The sequence below is a fragment of the Hylobates moloch genome, unplaced genomic scaffold (assembly GCF_009828535.3).
Source record: "Hylobates moloch isolate HMO894 unplaced genomic scaffold, HMol_V3 SCAFFOLD_14, whole genome shotgun sequence".
In the NCBI taxonomy this organism is placed as follows: domain Eukaryota; kingdom Metazoa; phylum Chordata; class Mammalia; order Primates; family Hylobatidae; genus Hylobates; species Hylobates moloch.
The window spans coordinates 8,980,102-8,995,424 of NW_026652289.1; the positions used below are offsets into that span (position 1 = coordinate 8,980,102).

Sequence of the window (15,323 nt, forward strand, 5' to 3'; positions counted from 1 at the left end):
AGGTAATTAGGCTCTGCCTCCATGAATGGACTTAGTGCCCTTATAAAAGAGGCCCCAGAGAGTTGCCTTGTCCCTTCCACCATGAGAAAACACAGCGAGAAGGCACCATCTATGAACCAGAAAGCAGGCCCTCAACACACACAATATCTGCCAGTACCTTGATCTTGGACTTCCCAGCCTCCAGAACTGTGAGAAATAAATTTCTGTGTGTAAGCCTCCCAGTTTATGGTATATTGTTATAGCAACCCAAACTGACTAAGACAGGCTATTATTTTAACTTAAAACAATTACGCTACTTAAGGAATCCATGAAAATGACCACGTAAATTTTTAACTGTTCTGATAGCTCCTTTAAGAAGTGTGAAAAAAAAAACCATGTTGTACATTTTTGGTTCATAAAGGAATATGATATAAAAAGGTTACTGCTACTCACTAGTTTTATTTCTTAAATATTTGTTTATTGAAAACTCAGTTTCGACAACCAGATGGCACTGAAAATCACTAATATATAAGGTGAAAACATAACATCATATACAGCTCCCAAAACAGCTTCCTCTCTTACAGCAAAAATGCTAGTAAGTATTAACAGGACATTCTCTTTATTGACTATTTTAAAGAATAATTTCTAGACATTTTTCTATGATTTTCCCACAGAGTCTTGCACATGGTAGGTTCTCAATATGTACTTAGTGAATGAATGTCACCAGTGTTGTGACTTTAACACAGTTTGAATGAATTCTTAATGCCTTCTAGCCATGCTATATAAATTTAATCAAGATGGAATTACATCAGATTGTCAGATGCACAGCTTTAGAAAGGAGTTAGGCAAATAAAACACAAGTTTATATATATAAAATTAACACAACTTATTAAGTAAAGACATTTGAGTTAAAATGAAGCAAAAATTTAAAAATTATACTTACCTATGGTCTTCACTTGAAGTGATGATCTCATTATTTGGAGTTACTGAAGTTGTTCCAGACCCAACTAACATAGGCTGGTTTAAGACAGAAAAATAACAATGATTTTCTACCTTAAAATTCCATTAAAGAAAAAAAAAACATTAAAATTGATGAATGCTTATATAAACACACATACAAATTGCTAATATATAAGATCTACCCAAATTTTCTTATAAACAGGAACACATAGTAATAAAAGTTTCAACAGCCAAAAATAAGCTCAAATTAACATTTAGTATAGTTTCCAATGCTCCAAAAAAATTTAAACGTTACTCAGTTTAAACTCCCATTTTATCTAAACTAAATACATATAGTCAAAGATAAAAATAAAAGTTGTATTGGAACTCCTTAGCTGTTCTCATCCTTTGAAGATTTGCCACTCTTTCTCACTCCATCCCCCTTTCTGCTCCCCACATACACACAAGAGCCATGAAGAACCCACCAAAGACTTAAAAATTGTGCCCTACTCTGGCACAGTGGCTCATGCCTATAAGGCCAAGGTGGGCAGATCACTTGAACCCAGGTGTTCTAGAACAGCCTGGGCAATATAGCAAAACTCCATCTCTCCAAAAAATACAAAAAATTAGCTGGGAATGGTGGCATGCGCCTGTCATTCTGGCTACTTGGGAGGCTGAGCCTGGGAGTTTGAGGCTGCAGTGAGCCGTCATTGTACCACTGCTCTCCAGCCTGGGCGAGAGAAGGAGACCCTGTCTCAAAAACAAAAATAAAAATGCCCTACTTATCTCATGGGCTTGGAGGAGAGCCTTTGGTGAGAGGAAGGAAGGGATTCTAACAATCCTGGGACTGTCATAATGATTAGTATTCATCATTTTTAGTTTAAATATGTTATCTATTTTTTGAGACTTATTTTTTTTTTGGGACATTACGACAATTTTTTTTTTTACTCAGAAATATCTAAAAAAATAAAAAAGACAATAAAGAATACGAGTGTCAAGACTTGCTATTATATAATATGAACCTGGAATTTCTTCAAAATGTAGAAGACTGCCAAAACATTTTTAAGTCCTAGAAAGTCTTTCTCTACAAATGTTTCAAAATATCCCAAGAATTGCTCAATTCTAATGTATATGTCCAACTAACTATTTTGGAGAGTTTAGACAAGAATTAATACAGAAAATACTCCATACCTTTGAATCCTTTGGCTTCTTTTTCTTGCCTTTGTTTTTCACCTTGGTTGAACTAAACTAAAAAATGGGGGGAAAAAATCAGTGAACACTCAAATAACAGCATTATGAAGCTCAACATAAAGAAACCATATTGGTTTTCACAGACTAGCCGTAAGTTAAATGTACATAAAATGTTTAACAAAAATAATACTACAGTGTATCAGCCCAAGTGCTATGATTTATAATAGAAAACAAACAAAATTTAATAATACCTAATGTTATAACTAAAATTAAATTGTTCCAACATTTTTATCTTATTTTCCACAGGGCTGGAATGTTATTTCAAGTAATTAATCAGACTTTTAAGTAATTCCAGTTATATGCCATAATAGTATTATTAATATATTTCTTTTACTAAGCCAAACTAGACATTCTGCACCTGACCAGATACTGGGGCACAAATAGTGAATAAAGAAGCCTTCAGCTCCTTATGGAGTATTTTAGCTGTGTTTCCCTGTTTAGCCGGGCAATATTTGATGGAGCAGATTAAGACAAAATTTCATAAAGATAGATGATTTGCTCCTGAAAATCAGTCAACAGGCATCTTTCTCTTTGAAAACTGCCACAATGCTGTGCTTTTCTCTATTTACTCACTTCCTTAAACTGAAGAATTTCTGAAGACTGAACAAAAGGCAACTGCAACCTACTAAGGAAGACAACTCTGGAACTGTTTTAACTTAAACTCAATTTAGAGCCACTCAAAACAAAGTCCCTTTGTTTTCCTTCTAGAGCAAAACATTAAAAGTTTAGTTATTAAAGACAACTTTTCATTTTTATGCCAGGAGATGAAGAACTCTTCCTTTCTTAATTAGAATATTAATGTTTATCAGCTCTGAAACTTTATAGAAATTGTCTAATTTAAGCCTCATAGTTTGCTGATTATTGCTCCAATTCCGAGAGGAAAACTGGCAGTGACTTTCTAATGAAATAGTACGTACTACCCAGACGTCCTTTTAATGTGGTTCTTGAATGCTGGCTGAGATGTCAATAAACACTGGCCTGGGTCCCCCTCTCGTCCTTGGTTTAACATAGATTAGAACGTAAGATTTCAAGTGATCAAGTAACTTACCAGTGCTTCACCACTATCTTGTTTCCTTAGCACAGTACAGCGGCTGTCTGTAGGAATACACAGATGGTTTTGTGAGGAAACTAAATATTTACATTTCCATATAATACACTAAAGCCTTAAAACAACTCCTCATACTACTGGCATAGGCCATGTTCTATTCCTTATTTGGTATGACACAAGCGTGGTTTAGAAACCAAGAGCAAAATGGCTGACTAAACGGGAAACCAACTACAAAGAACCATAAAACTTCAATCTGATTCAGCATAATGTTGAGTGCCTTCTAGGTACCATCTATGCTAGTGCTGGGAATAGAGATGCACAAGACAGTCCCTACCATTGTTGAACTCCTGTTCTACTGCCAGAAAGACAAACAGACAAACTCCTGTAACTCGGCATGCTAAGGACCACGTGAAACACAAGGCAACAAAGCTCACGAAGGACTCAAGTCTGAAGTCTGCACGGGAGAGGCCCACAGGAGGGGCAAGGAGGACTCTGAGGAAGAGAGGACATTTAAGTTACTCTTGAAATTAACAAGCAAAGGGATGGGGCATGGCTGGGGGAACTATGTGAGCAAAGACAGGAGGCAGGAAAGCACAAGGCAGGTTTGGGCACAGTCAGAAGTGGGGTGTGTGCTCAGAGAGAGAGAGGATGATGATGAACCCAGACCCCAGATGATGTGAACTTAATCTGTAAGTAAAACTAAACAAATGTTTCCCAAATTGAATAGTTAACAGAATCAGACAGATGTTCTAGAAGAGTCACTAGCTGCAATATAAGAGGAAGATGGAAGAGTGGGAGATTCTAGAGGCATGGAGTCCAGTTTGGAGGCTACTATAGTAGTCTAACTATGGAAAGACAATTAAGGTCCTGGCCTCAGGAAGTGGGGTGGACAGCAAAGGACAGATCAAGGACAAAGCTCATTTGGATTGATGACAAACAAGTTATACTCTTAATACTGAAAAGAAAGAATTGAGACTACTTACAGAGTTTCCTGTTTAAATACTAGATATACAATGTTACTGACTGAGATAAATTGAGGAAAAACAGATCTCTGAAGATGTGACAGGTGGGTTAAGTCATACTGCTTTAAGGGGCTCTTTGGCTGTCTCATAGAAATACCCTAGGGGATCATGCATGAAGAGGTCAGGGAGAAAGTCAGGGCTCTCAATTATCACAGCACTCATGACATTGTCAAACACTCTGATCTACAAGATGAGTGGATTTTGAAAGGTTTTAAGAAATATAACCATTCTTTTAAATGAAGAGATAAAACTGAAAATGTTTGGGGTGAAGGTGGAAGGCAGAGCTACTGCACTTGAAAATCCATTGGGATTGCCAATAATTTGGTTAGTGGCTTCTGACCTCATGACTAGAAACAGAGAAACAGTGGCAGCTGGAAGTGCTGTGTATTATATGTAGAGAACACAAGTTAAAGGACGAGTGTACGCTGAGAGGGAATTGTGTCCTTTTTAGTTGTCTTGTTTTGTGATCCAAACATGCATCAGGTTTTATAAGCTCAGTCCCGGGACAGCATTTTATTACCAGCAGCAGCAAACTGATGGCAATAAATTCAGGCTATCAAGTAGCATGTCACCTTCAGTCATGAAGCAGTATCCTGAAAAGATAAAGCCATCTGTATTTGAGTGTGCTCTTTTCTAAGAACTTTTGTTGTCAAAAGTAAGCTTTCCGCTTCCTTACATGCATTGGAACTTTATCATCTGTGACACCATCGTACAAGGCCAGACCTTTTAATGTACTCTTTAAAACAAACAGCATGACATTCAAAAGTCTAACTCCTAACAACACGTAAAGGAGACTTCTGATTCTGAGGGACTTGGGGATTATCATAGTATGTTCATATAGTATGAAAGGTAAGAAATTATTATTTAGAATCTAGGAATATTATAATTTTTAAGTAAAACAGGACCACACAAGTCACTGCCTCCAAATCATCTCATTTTAATATGAGGAAATTAAGATCTAAGAGAAGAGAAGGAATTAGCTGCTAGCTAGCTAGTTAGTTCAAGCTGGACTCCATGCCATTACCCAAATAGGGCCCCCCAATTCCAAATAAGCCCTGACACCCAGCTTTCTAATTCCACTTTCACGTTCACAGCCCATCTGAGACTCTACCCCTGCACCACAGCTTTCCTCTCTCCCAGGGAGAAAGAAAGTGTTGGGTCCTTCCTTTGATGCCCTTGGCACTTTCTCTGGCCCTCCCGTATTGAGCTTACTACCATGTTACTGTTATTAGTGCATGCTTCTTATTCTCTTTTCTAGAACACAAGGTCCTCAAGGGCAGAGACAAGTGTAAGCATTTCTGAATTCCTTCTCAACACCCATCACTGGGCCCACAAGGTTTTTAATGAACTAAACTAAGGAAGAAGCTGTGCCACAACCTACTTTTCCTGACCCCCAGTTCTAGGCTCTTCCCATTAAAACATCCTAGAATGCTATCCATTCTAGATTCTGCAAACATCACCTACTTCTGCAGGCCAATGTTTTCTAAAATGCTATAAATCAAACCTCTTGCTAATAGATTCTGTCAATGTAACACGCAATCTTTCCCATGATGCTGTGAAAATATCTAAGACGGGAAGAACACTGTGTATTGTTAGCATAACATACCCACATTTGAGTATCTCTTTAACTGATAAAGTAAAAAAGCTCCATGATATAAAAAAATTGCTACTGTTAATCACTAACTTCCCCACATAAACTGATTGTACCATAATAATTTTCACTATTTTCTTTGTTATATATTTAAACAAGCTAGGTCCTTCACAGATTTTTTCCCCCTTAAGATTAAATGTAATATAAATCTAAACTCAGTCCACATACCCATTATATCAAAGAATTCATCTAAAGCACTATGCAATGCTGGGAACTTGTCTCTGTGTTCTTCTAGCAGCCATATTAAACAACGGGCTTCCTTCAATGATGCTGGCTCAGAGAAATAATCAAGTTGCTTTCCTTCTATAGAGTCTAGTTTGTGGCCATATTTCTCATTCCAGAGGAAAGTCATGATACTAAAATCAAGCTGTTTAAGAGATGCTCCATAACGAGAAAAGAAAGTTCCTGTGGCATCTAAGCCTGTAATAAAAACAAAACCCCAATCAGAAGAGGAGGGAAATTATTTACTGTAAAATCACATTCAGTTTCACATTTCTGAAAGCAGCTGACTATAGTTTGCTTATATTCTCAGCAAAAACATTTAAATAGTTGAGAACAGATTTGTTCAAGCTATTAGGCATTTTAGAAACACCATTTAACATTGTTAGGCTAATTATAATAATTCTTGTCTATTAGATTTGAATAATGTGGGCCAAAGCCTTCTGCTATCATAGTTACCTTTATTAGACCCAGGAGATGGAAGTATGGCATTAAATTCCTTTAAAAATATAACAATGGCCAGGTATGGTGGCTTAGGCCTGTAACCCCAGCACTTTGGGAGGACAAGGCTGGAAGATCACTTGAGGCCAGGAGTTCAATACCAGCCCTGGCAACATAGCAAGACCCCTATCTTTACAAAAAAAAAAAAAAAAATTAGCCAGGCATGGTGGCAAATGCCTGTAGTCCCAGCTACTTGGGAGGCTGAGGTGGGGGGATTGCTTGAGCCCAGGACTTCAAGGCTACAGTGAGCTATGATGGCACCACTGCACTCCAGCCTGGGTGATGGGGCAAGACCCTATCTCTAAAAAAAAAAAAAACAAACCCAAACAATGTTTTCACTAATTCATAATGACTTTCATTCCAATTAGTATAAACTAGCAATATTTTCTGTTTCTTTATATGGATTCCATAGTAATAAAACATCAATAATATGCAAAATCTTCCCAAATGTGTCTAAAAGAGGAAGTGGGTAAACCCATTCCCCAACACCTAAAATAACGTTCCTTATTCCCCAAAATGTGGGTCCTCACCCTCTTCTACAAAAATCAAGGTGGTCAGTATGCCTACTTTTATTCTCCACTCTCCAAATTAGAAAACAGGGTGACTGCAATCTCATACACACTCCTACTGAAATGACGATGAAGCCCCACTCCTGATGAACAGCCAGCAAAAAGGAGCTCTGTCCAATTTCTCCATCATGCCTCTAATACAAAAAGGTCACTTCTTCCGAGGGCCTTAGTCAACAAATGAAGTCAACAAATGAAGCAGAGATTGCTCAGAGTCAAAATTACCCTAGACTGCTTGCTTTTGCGTTAAAGAGTTAGCTTGCAGAGATCATGTTGCAGGAAAATTAGGATCTTTAAACACCAGAATAAGGGACCATGTAGAATACTCACACAATAAAAGATTTATGAGAGCCCAATGAAGAAATAGCACATTCCCGTTCCCTATCCACGTCAGAGCTTGTGCTCAGTGAGGGGAATGCAGGCAGGCAGTGTTCACTATTGAAATGTTAAATTTATCTCACTAGTGCTCTATTAGTTCTCTCTCTCCCTCCCACCTTTCCTCTCTCTTTTCCTCCCTTCATCTTTTGCTGAACATAAAAACTGACCTCTCTTATGTTAAATATGTGCATGATGTAAGTCCACCCAATAGCCGTTTTATGAGAAGTAAAATTCCTGGAAATGAAAACTGCTTTACTTATTATTTAAGTAAGTGTGCATTTTACTTCAGGACTGTAGTTAACAGCCTTACTAATTAACATGCTTGAACTCATTTCACAACTCTAAATAAAAATTGCTACTTTAAATAGTATACATATATCCTTATTAAAATGATACCTTTAATCTTCAGAATAAACATGGTTTATATCGGCTGGGTGCGGTGGCTCACGCCTGTAATCCCAGCACTTTGGGAGGCCAAGGCGGGCGGATCACGAGGTTAGGAGATCAAGACCATCCTGACTAACACGGTGAAACCCCATCTCTACTAAAAACACAAAAAATTAGCTGGGTGTGGTGGCAGGCACCTGTAGCTGTAGTACCAGCTGCTCGGGAGGCTGAGGCAGGAGAATGGTGTGAACCCAGGAGGCGGAGCTTGCAGTGAGCCGAGATCGTGCCACTGCACTCCAGCCTGGGCAACAGAGCGAGACTCTGTCTCAACAACAACAAAAAAAACAAAAAAACATGGTTTATATCAAAAGATATGTTCACCCTTTCCTGCCAGTGAGCTGGAGGGCTCAAGTGCTGCATTTACCTGAATGAACAGTGGCTGGCAGTCTTGACCGTGTAGCATAACCCAGGCAAACCTACTTCTCCAGTCCTGAGTATCTCCTAAAGCATGTTAAAGCAAGCAATAACTTTATAATTTGCTTACTTGATACTCACTAGTGACAATCTTGTCACTTAAAAATAACTTTCCGGGATCACAAATCCACGAGGATCTATGCTCAAAGCAGGCATGTTCAGGTGTCTAACTATGCCAGGCTTGCTGCCATCTTACATTGTCTCTTCTGGCAGAAACTGACCAATATCTTCTCTGAAACCCTAGAATTCTAATAGCCCCACGTTTCTAAACATTCAGACAGGTGGGGACGGCTGGCAAAGGCTTAGCAGGCCCCACTCTGTGGTCTGCTGCTAAAGGCCCTGCCTTTTTCCTGTGGCTTCCTTTAGCCTCTTATCTAATAGCTGCCGACTGAATAAACTATTGTGCTAGGCCAGTTGCTATCCAGTCACTAAGATAAATAATGCCCTGGTAGGTGCCCAAAGCATCCCTACCTCGTGTTACACAACAACTGCATTTGCAGCTGCCTTCTGCAGTCCTGCATGGCTTTAGGCAAAGCGCCTGCTTTGGGGGAGGGCAGGGGGCTTGCTCATTCTTCCCTTCTCCCAGCCAAGTTACTAAAGTCAGAACACAGTACAAAGTTATATAATCCTGTGATTTACCACAGCTCAGTCCAACCCTAGGATTTGTTTCTCTTAGTCTCTAGATACAGATTTGCCTTAGGTGACCCTGACCACTCTTCCCTCTAAATTTTTCTTCAAAGAATCTGAATTATAGATTTGTCTTCTCAACACAGCTCCTGAGCAGGGGGCAGACTCCAGGATGTGTTATTTACCATAGTTGTGCCTAGTATTCACACATCTACACATTTACAAATAGTTTAGTCTAATATAGGTCTAGATTTCTTTACTGACTGGTCTTTCCTTAGATTGTACCTTTTGAAGAAGTATACTGTAACCTACCTATAAAATAACCTAAAAATTGTGGTGTGTGTGTGTGTGTGTGTGTAATAGTTTCTCTGTTTTTTAAAGGCCTTCATATATTTAGTTCTTTTTTTAAAAAATTCTTTTAGAGACAGGTCTTGCGACTTTGCCAGGTTGGTCTCAAATTCCTGAGATTACGCAATCATCCTGCCTCAGCCTCCCAAGCAGCTGGGACTGGAAAAGTACTCTTAACCATACGAATTTAAAGTCCTGTATTTAAAGTTATAAATTGTATGACAGGAAAATGAAAATGACTCAGAGACCTACACTTCCCCTTCCTATTAAAGTATATTGCTCTGGAATATAAACGGACATACCAAAGCTATTAAGTTTTTGGATCCAGGCAGCTAATTTGGGCTCTACTTCTTTAAGCTCACTCAAAACATGCAGAAATATTCTTGTCTTTACTCTGTTCTTTTCTTGAATCAAGTGATGAATAACATAGTCCACTGCTTCATTTAGAAAATTTCTGCTAGAAAAACAGGTTGTATAGTCTTCTGTGCTCAAAACTTTCCAAGAAAGCAATTCTTTGAGAAGCGTGGCTGTATTCTGTATGCCGGATTTAATCTTGTCAGCATACTGCTTTATACACTGTAGAATTCTGTCATCAAGGAACTGACAATGCTGAACATTGTCTACAGTTTCTAAGGATAAATAAGAATGGTTAAAGTGATAAATAGGACTAATTCACAATTATATAAACAGAAATAATGTAAAATTACATAATATAAAATATGATTCAGATTGATTATATTGTTTTACTAAACAACTCAAGAAACTTTAATTAGAAATACAAACATTTAACAATACTTTTGAAAAGACATGAAAGTGCACGCTAAAATAAACATATCAAAAGTAAGCATTTTATACTCTTCATTCTGAACCATTCATGTAGCAGCATTTAAAACTTAGTTCCTCTAGGCCGGGCGCAGTGGCTCACGCCTGTAATCCTAGCACTTTGGGAGGCCGAGGCAGGTGGATTGCGAGGTCGGGAGATCGAGACCATCCTGGCTAACACGGTGAAACTCTGTCTCTACTAAAAATACAAAAAATTAGCCAGGCGTGGTGACAGGCACCTGTAGTCCCAGCTAGTCGGGAGGCTGAGGCAGGAGAATGGCGTGAACCCAGGAGGCAGAGCTTGCAGTGAGCTGAGATCACACCACTGCACTCCAGCCTGGGCAGCACAGCAAGACTCCATCTCAAGAAACAAACAAACAAACAAAAAAACTTAGTTCCTCTAAAATATGGCCACTTCCTTCAACAATCCTAACTCAGCCTCATCAACTACCTTAACTTTATATACAATAAATATGTTTAGTCATTAAGCATAGAAAGTTAAAATACAATCTCTGAAAGGTTTTTCAGTGGGAATACAATCTCTGAAAGGTTTTTCAGCGCTCTTTACACCAACCCAATTCTGTCTTCGAGTAGCAGAAGACAGTGATAGTATTAAATTACTAACTGAAATCTTTATTTCAATTCAATAATGATGAATATAAGGCCCAAAAGATGCTTATATTTATACTTTTAAATGAGAGTGTATTATTCTTATCATGGCTTTAGCTTCTGCATACCTTTCTGCTCTTCGTTTTTGGGTGGATTACTTTCTCTTAAGTCCTCCTCCATTCTTTCTTGTGCTAATTTTTTTGCTTCTTTTTTTTGGATCTTTCTCTTCAATTTTTTGTCTTCTTTCAGTCTTAGTTTCTCTAGGCTGATAAACATTTACAATTAGTGACAACTCAGTGAACTGTTTTCCTTTGACTATCGTAGAAACCATCTTCCAAGCAATACATTAGAAGTTTTCCTTTTTAATCAGAGCCCGGCCTACATCTTCCATTCAATATAAGAAACTGTCAGTATTGTCAAAATAAGGGTACTTGTTTCATGAAGACAAAAACCTCAATGATTAGGTGATGTCTAAGGATGCAGTCTACAGATTGTATAGATGTCACTTCCATGTATGTAAGTTACTTCGTAGGGTAAACAGAAATAGTACAAATTACTCTGCAAAATAATTCATGTAAACTCTCATTTCTAAGAAAGGTCCCATAGTAAAATATAGTTTTCACATCTCAATAATAACCCACAACACTATAATTTGGTTGATCTGGTTACAATGAATTCTCTCCAACAAATAATTCTGTTCATCTTTTCTTTTGCTTTTTCTTGGTCACAAATGATAAAAAAAAAATCACTTCTTAGAAAGAAAAACAAGAAGCAGGACCAAAAAGAAAAGAAAAAAGAATCTGAATTATTTGATCTAAACAAAAAGCTATAGAGAAGTAATAATTTAGGCAGTACATTGAGTATTTCAGGGTAAAAAATAGTCATAGGTTCAAAATGCTTATTGAAGAGAGATAAAAAGAAAAATATGCTTTTTGGAATTAAAGTTTCAACAACTGAGAGCAAACTGTATAGTTTTTATATAAATGCCAAATCTATTAATCAAACATGTAATTTCACAGCATCAAATGTTATAATTTTACTTGTAAATTCAACCACTAGATAAATAATTCTGAATCAAGTTTTTAGTATTTAATTATTCTAGGCTAGTTCTCTTTAAGTTTTAATTTTCCATAAAAATCATTTTAAAAAACACTTATTTGGATATATGTATACACAGCCAATTTTTAAAAAGGCATAATTTAGAAATCTGCATTTAATAAAATTATATTCTAAGAGACATCATCAAACCACTGATTTATTGTTAAAAATCTTACCTAGAACATTTCTGTTTCAGAATAGGTCTTGGAGGAACCTTTTCTTTAATGACCTTGTGTTCAAACTTTAAATAAAACAAAGACATCCAAAATTTGTCTCATACTCCCATGACATAAAACACAAAACCACAAGTAACAAGTATTTCAGAAGCACACATAATGTTCAGTTTGATAGAGAACAGTGAGGATGTTCTGACCCAGACAAAAGCCCAGAAAGCTTTAGCAAAATAATTTACTGAAGAGGAACAAGAGAGTAGACACACTTGAGGAAAAAGTTTTTAAAAAATTAAGAGTAAGCAGACGATCTAATAAAGTGTAAATATTATTACAAGTACCCACTCCTGCCACTCCCATGTCATGAAGTTAAAGGTAATCCCTCAAGACGCTCTTCCCCCTCCCTAAAAACCTGCACACCCACTACTGCCCAAAAGTTTACCGGGATTAAGAAAATGAAGTTATCAAAAACAGTAAAAACAGTAAAACTAAGATAGAAAAAGACTCCTTTTCCTATCAAGAAATAAAAGAATATAAGAATGCTTTCATTACAATGAAGCATTCTCACATCCAAGTATTGCCTGTATTTTCTTAAATGAAGTAATTGTTTCTTTCCTGGAAAAGATCCAAATTACGTGATATCTACAAATTCAAATCATGTTTCAAAAGGTGTAAACATTTTGGTTATCTATCTAACAAGGTTTCCCCTTTATTACTTACTTCACATTTAACTTGACCACCACTGGTGAAGATGATAATCTTAGAAATGACACCTTCACAGTCAGGGGTAAGACATATTCCTTGTAGAAAATCCTATTTGATTAAAAAAAAAAAAAAAAAATGTTATGTCTAGGGAGGATAAATCTATACACATATACTATTTTTACCACTAGGAACAGTCAAAATACGGACTAAAACCATCTTCAGGGAAGTGGTGAAAATCCTTACTCACTGCCATGCGAATTTTAAGGCTTCCGTGTAGGAAAAATATACTTTCAGGTGTGGGTCTGACCGTGTGACTTGTTTTCATCAATGCAAAGTGACCAGACATGACACACACATGTCTAGACAAAAGGTTTAACAAACACTTCATAGACTGGACATTGTTCTTTTTCCTCTGACACAGGAAGATGTTCCAGAAAAGGGTCACTCTTCAACTTAGATTGAGAAACAAGGAATAGAGCCACACAAAATAAAGCTGCTACAGCCCAGTACCAGCCAACAACTGCAGAACCGCAGGACAAGTCATGTAAGCAAAAAACAAACTTCTCTGATGTATGCCACAAGATATTTGGGTTGTATTACTTCAGCATATCCTAGTGAAAGCTGACTCATTTACAGAGCGTATTTAAAATGATGGGAATGGTTAAGACCACTAAAAGAGGATATATCACTAGAGAAACTCAATTTAGGTAAGACAAAGACATAGCAGAAGTGACTCAAAGGTGACAGTTATTTACTCATATCATTATATTGTTAATTAATTATATGAAATGTACAAAATGTGAGAATTTATTTCTACCAAACTTTAATAATTGCTATTGTTAACAGATGCCTTGTACAACTGCCTCATTCTTTCCCCAATAAGAACAGTGGTCTGCATAAGCCTAAGAAGTGTAGGAAAAGGTCCATAGTTTCTATAGATCAGAAACAAATTCTATGAATACAAATAAGATTGTAATACTATGACTTCCCTCAAAGTATGTCTACTTAATGGTAATTAACATCATTATCTTGGTAATAAGAAAACCCTGGTGAGAAATGGCAGTTTAAAATTGAAGTTGATCCTTCTTCCCAACATTAAAAAAAATTGTTTTGAGTTGACTTCTTAGTACAAATTACCTCATCAAATTTTGGTTTTGAAATCTCTAATTCCACATCAGAACTTTCAAGTGGGGCCTGGCACAGTGGCTCATGCCTATAATCCCAGCACTTTGGGAGGCTGAAGTAGGATCACTTGGGTCAAGGAGTCTGAGGCTGCAGTGAGCTACGAATGCACCACTGCACTCTCGCCTGGGCAATACAGTGAGATCCGTCTCTTTAAAAAAACAAAGCCTCTATGGTTAATGCCTTTATGATTGTCCAAATAAAAACAAAGTTGATTTTCCACTTTATTATTAAAGTTATAATTTAAAACTTTCTAATTATGTGTAGAATGTTCAGGAAGGAATTCTTGGGGGAAAAAATTGACATACAATAAGTATACTGAAAAATTCAGACAATCCTGTTATGCTTTACCTTGTCAATTTTATCATTAAAGGTTGTAGTTTTTAACTTCTTCCAGCAATTCATGTGAAATTCTATTTTACAGTACTGGCAACAGCTGATGCGTATAAAACCCTAGGGTTACAAAAAATTTTTTAATTAACGTTTTAAAGATGTCTCTGCACACTCACTCACTACAACATAAAGACAAACTGAGAGAGCTTTACTAACATATTTATTTCCACAGCATAAAGTTGCATTATTCTTTATAATATATCAAATATTTTATAAACATTATTTCATCTAATTTACTAACCAGGGACATTGGAACAGTAGGACAAGGGCAGCTACTAGCTTCTTGAATAAACCAGTATAACTCAATTAAGTGCCAGACTTACCTCAAATTTAGGTCTCTAACAGTTAATTCAATGATCACAATCACCTTTAGATTTGGGACTCAAATTTTATGAGAGATCAGAATTGCAACCAATCAGAGGTAACAATCTCACTTTGTTTCCTATCCTCCTAAGGTAGCTGGAAGAGGAAAAGGAATGAGCCAGCCTGCCTTCTCAGGTCACTACCCCAGCCCAGAGTGTTTATACGTCAGTGGCTCTGGTTCCCATGTGAGATGACGTAGACCTAAAAAAGTCCAGGAAGGCTGGGCGTGGCAGGATTACAGGAATACCTGTAATCCCAGCACTTTGGGAGGCTGAGGTGGGGGATCACGAAGTCAAGAGATCAAGACCATCCTGGCCAATATGGTGAAACCCTGTCTCTACTAAAAATGCAAAAATTAGCTGGGTGTGCTGGGACACGCCTGTAATCCCAGCTACTTGGGAGGCTGAGGCAGGAGAATTGCTTGAACCCAGGAGGCAGAGGTTGCAGTGAGCCAAGATCGTGCCACTGCACTCCAGCCTGGGTGACAGAGTGAGACTCATCTCAAAAAAAAAAAAAAAAAAAAAAAAAAAAATCCAGGGAAAGGGGTGGACAACTGCTAACTAACCAGAGAACTTGGGTGCCTCCAATTAT

The 15,323-nt window shown here is 37.3% G+C and overlaps 1 protein-coding gene across 1 annotated transcript in view; it reads right to left on the reverse strand.

The window, feature by feature from the left end:
- The window catches only part of TTC3 (tetratricopeptide repeat domain 3), a 121,357-nt gene that overhangs the window by 40,146 nt on the left and 65,888 nt on the right, over positions 1-15,323 (reverse strand). Inside the window, exons 22-30 of the mRNA XM_058427849.1 lie at positions 14,328-14,429; positions 12,810-12,902; positions 12,096-12,160; positions 10,950-11,086; positions 9,693-10,019; positions 6,059-6,310; positions 3,218-3,264; positions 2,110-2,166; positions 923-996 (exon numbers count right to left, since the gene is read on the reverse strand). Of these exons, the coding sequence (XP_058283832.1) occupies positions 923-996; positions 2,110-2,166; positions 3,218-3,264; positions 6,059-6,310; positions 9,693-10,019; positions 10,950-11,086; positions 12,096-12,160; positions 12,810-12,902; positions 14,328-14,429 (1,154 nt within the window). The remainder of the gene's footprint in view (positions 1-922; positions 997-2,109; positions 2,167-3,217; positions 3,265-6,058; positions 6,311-9,692; positions 10,020-10,949; positions 11,087-12,095; positions 12,161-12,809; positions 12,903-14,327; positions 14,430-15,323) is intronic.